Source organism: Impatiens glandulifera, chromosome 1 (assembly GCF_907164915.1).
Source record: "Impatiens glandulifera chromosome 1, dImpGla2.1, whole genome shotgun sequence".
NCBI lineage: Eukaryota > Viridiplantae > Streptophyta > Magnoliopsida > Ericales > Balsaminaceae > Impatiens > Impatiens glandulifera.
The window spans coordinates 145,552,584-145,563,165 of NC_061862.1; the positions used below are offsets into that span (position 1 = coordinate 145,552,584).

At 28.6% G+C, this 10,582-nt stretch overlaps 1 protein-coding gene across 1 annotated transcript; it reads left to right on the forward strand.

Annotated features, from left to right (window-relative positions):
• The first annotated feature begins 1,079 nt into the window (after positions 1-1,079).
• LOC124909606 lies at positions 1,080-4,931 on the forward strand. The gene is made up of 11 exons (XM_047450274.1): positions 1,080-1,124; positions 1,208-1,273; positions 1,600-1,832; positions 2,181-2,238; positions 2,697-2,738; positions 3,638-3,714; positions 3,860-3,944; positions 4,027-4,110; positions 4,208-4,307; positions 4,394-4,492; positions 4,578-4,931. The coding sequence occupies exons 1-9, from the start codon at positions 1,080-1,082 to the stop codon at positions 4,295-4,297; spliced, it is 780 nt and encodes a 259-aa protein (XP_047306230.1). The 3' UTR covers positions 4,298-4,307; positions 4,394-4,492; positions 4,578-4,931.
• Positions 4,932-10,582: the final 5,651 nt, after the last annotated feature.

Genomic DNA, 10,582 nt, shown 5'->3' on the forward strand with positions numbered 1-10,582 from the left:
CAACGTATAATCATATCATTTATATAAACCAGACCGAAGCTTTGAAAGAATTATTCAAATGAACTAGACATTGATAAATTGTTGAGTTGTGAAGTCTACACTTATAATAAACCCTACAAAAATTAATTATAGTTTATTGGGTTTAAACTTGGGCCCGATCAAAAGTTATTTATGTTTTATTACTTGAATATTTATCATATAAATATTTTATTATTAAGAGTTTTATAGAAAAAAAATTCAATTCTAGAGAGATAAATAGTGTGAGGCAAAAAATATTATATTTCTTTTTCTTCATAGTGAAATCATGTGACAACTAGAAGTGTACTTATTTCTTTTGAGTGAACCACTATAAATCTGTCTTTTGTGTTCTTATTTTCTTCCGTTTTTATAGATAGTTTCAAGTAGATTAGATTTTGGGAATCTAAATCCTAACAATCGGTATCAGAGCTGCTAGGCTAGATTAGAGTATTTGAAATGATAGTAGATGAAAATAGTATAGGACATGACATTGGAAGATTCAATGGAACAAATTATTTGTTTTAGATGATGCAAATTTAAGATTATCTATATATAAAGAAGCTTCATGTTCCTTTGAGTGAGAAACCATAAAAAATGGATGAAACTGAATGCAAATTCTTTAATAGACATGTTTTGGGAGTTGTCCGATTTACGCTAGCCAAGAATGTTGCTCACAATATAGAAAATGAGAAGATCACCATGGGTATGATGAAAACTCTCTCTGATATATGTATGAGAAACTATCTACTAACAAAAAGGTATATTAAATGAAAATTCTCTTTTACTTAATAATGGTTGATGGTACCTCTGTCACTATTCATTTGAACGAATTCAATACAACTATTAATCAATCATTGTATGTTGAAATTGATTTTGGGGACGAAGTTAGTGCCCTAATTTTATTGGCATCTCTACCAAATAGTTGAGAACCTATGAGGGAAAAAAATTAGTAATTTAGTTGAAAATACTAAATTGAAGTTGATTGAAGTTAGAGATAGATTTTTTTGCTGAAGAGATTCGTAAAATTGATTTTGGTGAAACGTTTAAAAGTTCTACTCTAAATGTTGAAAACAGTAGCAGAGGTAATGATAGAAATTTCAACTGAGGTAAGAACAATTTTATGTCGAGGAACATGAGAAGTTAATCCAAGTGTGGGAGAAAATTTGACTATTGAAACTGTGGTAAACAGGGTCACTTAAAGAGGAATTACAAAGTACCGAAGAGAAACAGTGATGATAAAAATGATGTAGCCAACGTAGTTACAGAAACTATCATTGATGTGTTATGGAGCCTACACTTATAATAAACTCTATAAAAATTAATTAGAGTTTATTTAGTTTATGTTTGGGTTATTTAGATTTTATTACATGAATATTTACCCTATAAATATGTTATTATTAAGAGTTTTACAAGATAAGACATAATTCTAGAGAGATAAATAGTGTGAAGTAAAAAAACTTTGTGTTCATTATTCTTCTTCATAGTGAAATAAGGGGGTATCTAGAAATGGATATAACTTTTTTGAGTGAACCACTATAAATCCGTGTCTTCTTGTTTTATTATTTTATTGTGTTTTTATAGATCGTTAAAAGGTCAGATTTGAGGGATCCAAATACTAACCTAAGCAATGTTGAACAATCTGTTTATAATGAAAAAAGGAGGTTAAAGATGCCTTATATTAATAATAGAAACAATGGAGAAGCTCGAAGAAGTGAAAAAAATATTTCAGTCATCGAAGAGCTTCGTTGGAGGCGTCCTCTTCTTGGTTGGGAGCGGTTACCTTGCTCTTTCAGGTTCTCTCTCTATAGAAGTAGGTAAGTAAGAAGTTATGATCTCCACATCCTTTATTTATGAAGGCTAGGATGGTTTATATAGAAGGTTATAGGATTAGTTTGGGGATTTCGGAAAAAATGGGTTATTAGGTTATTAGGTGGATGGGTCGAGTTCTAGTCAAAACTCAATCCCACTATTTTTGTTTTGGATGAAGGAATGGTGTCCTTTAATTTAATGTGCAATGACTAAACTTGGATAGGACAAATTAACAGATATAATTTAATCCGATTATTTTAGGAGTCGTAGTGCTTTGCTAGAAGCCAACTACAATTAAAGGGGTTAAACCTATAACTATTATAATCGGGTCCTATGAGGTCACACACTTATAGGTTCAAATGGATCTCAGCTGATATTCCTCATGCCCGGATATTTAGTCTCAAATATAAGGTTTGTTATTTTTTATGGATTCTTGGTCTGGTTTATCCATTTCCAATATAATGTCGCCTTGAAATTGGTGCAATTGGTGATTAAGAGCTTGTTTGATGTAGATGTTTTGAAGTAATCTATTTTTATCTTATTTTTAGAAAAAAATCTTGTTAGATGAAAAAGTGAATTATTTGGGTTAAATGACTAAAATATCGTATATAATATTTAAAATGTTACAAAAAAATAAAGTACGGGTAATTTGGTATTTTAGTTGATGATTTGGATGGGATAAGGGGTTATTTTGATTCTCTCATCAAACAAAGTCCAAGTGTAAGGTATTATTGATTCATAACTTGGGATTTTCTAATATTGAGGCCTAATCGTGCATTACCTCATATTTTTCTTTTGAAAGATATTGGATATTTTACCTTTGATACAAATCCTTGGGAAAGAACTTATTTTTACATGTTATATTGCAGACAAATCTTACACAATGGTCTGGAGCTACGCTTCCTATGCAGGTTTGTGCCAATAAGTTCCTGAATTCAGCATTACTTTCTTATCAAGTATTTATTGTTGTCTTCTTTGTTTCTACATTTGGTGGCATATTGCACAAGAACTTATGTGTTCACAGCATTAAAAAGTCCATGGCTTGTTTATAATGGAACTAAGAAAAATGATGAGCCTTTTATCACAATCTCTGCACAATCATGTTTCAATTAGAAAACATCAAACTAAAATTGAATAATTATTTCTTTTTCCGTTTGGCATAAGATTGTTTCCTATATCATTATACAAATTATTTTTTTTATCATCATCTTGATTAAAGTGTGCTTTTTTTGAATCATAATCCAGATTATTGTTTGTTTCTTTTGGTATAAAGGTTATTTTCTAGATAATGATCCAGATGATTTTATAAATCATTCTGATTTCTGGTAACATAACAAATGTTGATTTTTCGGATCATAAATGTGATAACACATAGGCTTGATGTGCAAAGAAATTAGCTAAAATTGTCTTGAAATGATGTGCATAACTTATTTAAGGTTTCATGTCACCTTCTTGGCTTGTAACTTTATTAGGAAATGAAACAGTTGCTACTGAACAGAATGTTTCTACTTTTTATTGTAGAAATTGTTGAAATAAGTTCATGAAATTCGTGAAAGAAATAACGACTTTGAACATACAATGGCCAAAAATGTATATCGAACCTTGAACTTCTGTAAGATATTCATTTTAAATGAACCTTGAACTTGTGTGGGGTTTCAAAGAAAACTTTTTTCTTTAATGATTGGAATAGTTTCCGTCATTAACAATGCGACATTTCTGTTACTAAATTGCTTCTCTTACTGAAACTTAATTGATTCATATTCCACAAAACTACCATATGTGAATTTTAGTGACATATTCACTTGTCCAGGAAGTGAGCTCCATGCTTTTGGAGAAGCTGGTCGATGCAGGCATTGGAGACCGTCCTGTTGTTTTTGTGACTCACAGGTTTCTGATTTCATCTTTTTCTATTTTGGGTTTCTTTTACATTTTTATAATCTAGTTGCTCAAAACCTTTTATGGGCATAACTTCCTTTGATTATTAAACAATTTCATGTGATTTTGAGCACCCTTATCTCATTAACCATTGCAGCATGGGAGGGCTGGTTGTGAAGCAGATTCTATACCAAGCAAAAGTAGAGAACAAGGAAAACATTGTCAACAACACTGTTGGAGTTGTACGTTTCATTCTACAGAGAATACAAAATTTCCTTTCTCTTCTCTGCTTCACTCTGAAATGGGTAAATTTTTTTCTTTTAGATTTTCTACAGCTGCCCACATTTCGGTAGCAGACTAGCAGACATGCCCTGGAAAATGGGCCTTGTACTTCGTCCTGCTCCCACGGTTAGTATCTGAAAATTCTTTTACCATAAGAAAACCCCATGTTAATGATATGTTTTCATTTGTTATTAATGTTTTACCATTCTTGACCATTGGATAGATAGGAGAGCTAAGAAGTGGGTCACCTAGACTAATAGAACTTAATGATTTCATTCGCCCGCCTACACAAAAGGGGTCTGGAAGTTCTTAGTTTCTGTGAGGTAGACAAGCAGTTACAGATATTTTTTAACGATGTAATTCTTATTGGTTCTATATAGTTTTTAACCAAATAACTGTTTCTTCACAGACCAAGGTAACTCCAATTGTTGAGGGTTATGGAGGTTGGGCCTTCCGAATGGAAATCGTAGCGATTGAGTCTGCATATCCAGGCTTCGGCCAGCTTGTGGTAAGTAATTAGATTAACAAATTTGGAAGGACAAAACATTCTTAATTAGTAGTAATTTGTTTGGCTGTGATCATATGGGAAACAGGTATTGGATTCGACGGATCATGTTAACTCGTGTAAGCCACTCAGCCGGAGTGATCCTTCTTATGCAGAGACACTTGAGTTCTTGAGGAACCTGAAAGCCCAGTACAGATCATATAGTAAGGAAACTAATCGCTGAAAAAAAAACTTACATTTTTTTTGGTAGGTGTAAATATGTTTAGGGTTAAAGTAATTTTTTGATGAGACAGAAAATTAAATGGGGATAAGTTTTGGGGTAGATAGAATAGAATGGCGCTGTAAATTACTTACTCCATAAGATTAAGATCAATCAGGTGTTAATTTCTTGTACAAAAGATTGTTACACATGAGTAAAAAAAGGATATGATTTAACTTTTTGTAACATTTTTTTAAAAGTTCATTATTTTGCAACACATTGGATAGGTTTGGTTTGATTGGAGGTTTGCATATTAATATCCATTTAACGGATCTGTCGTTTATTTTTGTTTTGTAAAATCTTCATCTTTTTGTTGTTGGTTGAATGTCAGTTTGATTTGACAGGTTATAAGAAATCGGTTTGGTTGGTTTATTCGTAAAATGATTAACAAAATAAAAAATATATACTTCATTTGAGTAAATTTGTTTATCAATCCTAAAATATAAAACATTTATTTAATTAAATAAAGTTAAACTACTGGGTAGGTAAATCAAAATGAATTAAAGAAAAAATACATATATAAAAAATAAATAATAAATGTTTGTTGGGTCAAGATTTGAACATTAACTAACAACAAAATTTAACCTATAATACTTTATCACTCTTAATTAGATAATATTTTAAAATATGTCAAAACATACAAATATTGGATTTTTATCTTTTAAACCGTCAACGTAATAAGTACAAAAAATAATAAATCGATCAAATTTGGTTAGCTCTATTTTTCATCAAATTCAATCCCTTAGTCAAAATTTTGTATAAAATTGAGATACCGTATGAATTTTATAAATTGTTGATATTACTATTATTTTTGTTATGTGAAATAACTATTCTCTATTTTCTTGCCTTCAAATTAACTTTGCAAAGCCAATAATGTCAGATTTCATTCATAATTTGTCTTGCTAAATATTATTATGATTATTATTTAATAATCTTTGACCTCTCTGATGCCGTTGGTTGCTTGAGGGGATATGTTCTTCATGGATTATATATCACACCTGTATTAATTAATGGCTGTTTGATTGATTGAGATTTTCATTAATTAAAGTCAAACTCATTTTTTTTTTCTTTGCTTGCCCAAGCTTCTATCAACCCAACTTGTTGCCCAAGCTTCAATAAGCTTTGTACTTAAAGATACCGTGTTCAAAATATATTATTATTATTTTTTAAACTTTATGAAATATTAAAATATAGAATTCGTTTAAATACAACTAAACAAAAATGACATTAGAAAAAAATTAAAATATAAGAAATATCATAACCACTTGCAACAAAAAAAATAAAAATAAAAAATTTAGCGTACACAAAAGTTTTTAAGAAGGACGATGAAGTCCCCCAATGAACCCTACGAACTTTCTAGAACGAATTATATGCATCAATGGAATACAATTACTATGATTATTTTCTAACCAATGTTCACCAAAAGATAATAATTATATAGTAACTCAACAATTTAAAACCGTTATATCTGCTGGCTCGATTTAAACCTCCCAACAACTATTGAGAAACTCAATCATCACCCACTGAATTCAAGTAATGCTCCAAAGAAGACTAAATACTCCCACCCCACGTCAATGCAGAAGAATATGAGATGTTGTTTCAACCTCCCTAAAGCATTTCCAAAAGTGATTAATCATGATACAATATTTTTTCATACATATGTGGTCCGTCAAAATCCCACTATAAATAAGCCAAAAAACGAGATCTTAGAAGAAATTTTGGACTCCCACAATACTTGTATGAAGCGAACTCAACATAAAAGTTATAATAATATCCCATATAAAAACAATTAATGTCTTGTCACATATGATCAGGGGCGGATGGAAAGGTTGGGATCCACCCCACGCATCCCAAACAGATGTTATATATAATATTATATATAATATATTAGTTGGGTAAACTCAACAAGTTCTTTAAGCTCATTAATTAAAAAAAAAGCCTAAACTAAATCTCAAACCAAATCTAATGAGCTTACTAATGAACATAATGTTATTGAACAAATAGAAAATCAATCCCGTGTAGAATTAAATTTAGGTAATATTATCAGTGATCCAAGATTAAGGAAATCAATTAAGAATTTTGATGTTGCTATTTAAGATCAAGCTCGAAGAGAATATGTTCTTCGAGGGCCATGTCAATTAAATGACCATTTATATCTAAAAACAACATTTGGTAATTAGGAAAGAAGTTTTTAAGCAAGTTGGTATAAAAATACACATGGTTATAATATAGCATATCAAAAGATGCAACATTTTGTTTATGGTGTTACCTTTTCAAACATTTAAATAAAGTGTAGATAATGTCTTTATAAGAGATAGATTCAATAATTGGAAAAAAGCATTAGAAAGATTCAATATCCATATAGGAACTGTAAATAGTTGTCATAACAAAGCTAGAATATAATTTTTCAAGATCAAAGGCATACCGTGAGAAATATTTTATGGGCACATGGTTGTGATATAGAAATTAATTATCGCACTCGTTTAACAACCATGTTAGATGTGACACGCTTTATATTGGGAAATGATTACCTTTTCGAGTACATAATGAGCTGGAACGTACACTGGGGCTAAGATGGGCTTAAGTCCACCCTTAATTTTTTTTGTATCTATATATGTAATAATAATAAAAAAATCCAAACTCCATCCTTCTCATTCTTTTATATATATATAACTTAATTTCATATTATTAATTATCCTTCCATTTTATTTGGGATTTTATTAGACATAATTTTATTTCACTAATTTAATATATTATTAATTCTTTATCATTTAATTATTTTTATTTAAAACTTTTATATTTATTTTTTTAAGTTGAAAAGTGATAGAATATCATTTTTTTTTTCTAATTCTCTTCTCTAATATTCATATTCTTAATTTATGTAATGAACAGAAATAAGAAATAGAGAATAGTTGAAAACTTTAGAGATTAGGTTTTGAGAGTTAAAAAAAATAGTTGAGAACTTTGAAGATTAGATTTTGAGAAATTAGAAAAATTCACGCCCTCTATTTGAGAGATTTCTCATTATAAGCACTAACAAAATAAACAAACAAGTCCCTCAAGTTATGAGGTAAATACAAAATGAGAATAATAAAAACGGTAATAATAAAACAGTAATAATTCTTTACAAATATCATATTTTTTTAATTCTCTTCCATAATATCCATCTTCTTAATTTATGACTGATTTATTTTATGAGGTTGAAATAATATTACAAGTTAATATCATATATTTTTTTTTTCTATTTTTTTTTTATAATTTTCTTTATAATTGTTTAATAAAATATTTATTTAGTTTTAACGTTACAACTTTTACTACTACGGAGCAAACATTTTCAGCAATGAAAATGTGAAGACGGAACTTCGCAATAAAATAGAGAATGATTTTTTTGCCGACTCTTTACACTTTATATTGAACGAGATTTATCTAAGGATGTAAATATATATTTTATTATAGATGAATTTTATGTTTTAAAATACGATAGATTTTAACTTATTTAATTATTATAGTATAACGTCATCTTTTGATATATAATTTATCACACAAAATTTAAGCCCACCCCAATGCAAATTCCTGGATCCGTCCCTGATGATGAGTCAAGTATTTCATTAAACAAATGTAATTTTCTTGAATTGATTGAGTGATACAATCAATGGAATGAAGATATTTTTAAAATTGTAAAACAAAATGCTCCTGGAAATAATCAGATGACTTCTCTAAGAATTCAAAAAGCTTTAACACATGCTTGTGCTTCACAAATCATATTTGATATAATAAATGATATTGGAGATAAATTCTTTTCTTTTATGGTTGATGAGGCCCGAGATAGTTCGATGAAGGAACATATGAGAATTGTTTTGAGATATGTAAATGAAAGAGGGTGTGTGTTTGAGCGATTTCTTTCTATTGTGCATGTGTTTGACACTACTACTGAGTCTTTTAAAAAATGATATCGATGCTTTATTTGTGCAACATGGTTTGTTATTGTCTAAATTGAGAGGACAAGGATATGATGGGATCTCAAATATGCGCGGTGAATTAAAGGGGTTAAAATCTCTAATATCACAAGAAAATCCATATGCAATGTTTCTCTCACAACTTCAATTAATTCTTATTGTTGTTTCTCATGACAACGTCATTGTGAGTGGATTTTTTGGACGTGTCACAATGTTTGTGAATATATCTGGAGCAACTTGTAAAAGAAGAGATCAACTAACTTAAAAAACTTCAGCATGATAAGATTGTTGCTAAATTAGAATGTGGAGAAACCTTTGCTGAGGGAGGGAAAAATAAATAAACTAGTTTGGTAAGACCTGGAGTTACTCGTTGGGGACCACACTATTTGATATTACTCCGTCTTTGCTCAATGTGGTCTCAAGTGTAAAAAATGTTGATAAATGTAGTTAATGATGCATCGTCTAATGCGATTAGAGGTTATACTAGTAGTTTACTTAAGATGATGCACAATTATGAATTTTTTTTCTTGCATTTGATGAAAAACTTATTGAGAATTTACAAATGAGTTCGAGCAAGAACGCGGAGCGGTCTGTTGGCGTTCTGTCAGCATTTTGGTCGTTCCATCGCATAATGGATGACGGAGCTAAAGTCCGCATTAGATGATCGACTGTTTTGCGTGTGTGCACTCCTTTTCCTGCAGCGTGCTACCCGAACGCATCTAGGGCGTTGGATAAAAATCTAGCGCCCATCCGACAGACGCGGTTTCAGCTGTAGCTTTCTTCCAAGGTTTCGGCTACACTCGATTACCATTTTATTTTTATTTGAAAACTTTAAGGTTTGTTAAATTAATTTTTCTTTTACCCCTTTCGCTTTAATTTTGATATTTTAAAATACACAAAATATTAAAATAAACATGATAAATATTTTTCCAATTTTTGGGTATATTTTAGGGTTAAATAAATAATTTTTTAGGGATGAAATGAGTATTTCATTTCATCTTAAATTATTTATTTTATTTCCTTGATTTTTTTCTAAAATTATTTTAAGAAAAAATAAGTACAACATTTATCCCAAATCATATTTTTGGACATTTTTCTTAATTATTTAGGCTTTAATTATCACAATAATTTATCTAATTAACTGTTTTAATTAACTTTTAATATTAGAGTTAATTATTTTGATTTTATTTATTCGAAAATAAATTAAAATAATTATTTTAATTTTATAAATTAGATAGATTATTTTGGTGCTTATTAGTGCTTACATGTATGTATTTGGTAGAAAAAATAACTTATGTATTTATGTATTTAGAGTTTATCTTTCATATATAATGTTAAATATGAGAATACATTATTCTTCATAAGCATGATTCTTCTAGGTAAATTATATATATATATATATATATATATATATATATATATATATATATATATATATATATATATATATATATATATATATATATATATATATATATATATATATATATATATATATATATACGTGTGTATATATATATACGTGTATATATATATATCTATATACGTGTGTATATATATATTCGTGTTTATATAATATATATACTATATATATATATATATATATATATATATATAATATATATATCTATATAGATATATATATATCTATATATCATATATATATATATATAATATATATATATATATATATATATATATATATACGTGTATATATTATTATTATATATACACGTGTGTATAATATATACGTGTGTATATATATATATACGTGTATATATATATATATATACGTATATATTATATATACGTATATATTATATACATATTATATATCTCTTGTATATCTATATATATCACTGTACTAATCTCTATACG

What these genes read in the sequence shown, in the direction of transcription:
- LOC124909606 (XM_047450274.1), top strand. Translation starts at nt 1,080, where the DNA reads ATGTTGAAAACAGTAGCAGAGGTAATGATAGAAATTTCAACTGAG. An exon ending in TATTTAGTCTCAAATATAAG is followed by an intron (nt 2,239 to 2,696) that starts GTTTGTTATTTT and finishes GTTATATTGCAG; the next exon opens with ACAAATCTTACACAATGGTC. An exon ending in TCAACAACACTGTTGGAGTT is followed by an intron (nt 3,945 to 4,026) that starts GTACGTTTCATT and finishes TTTTTCTTTTAG; the next exon opens with ATTTTCTACAGCTGCCCACA.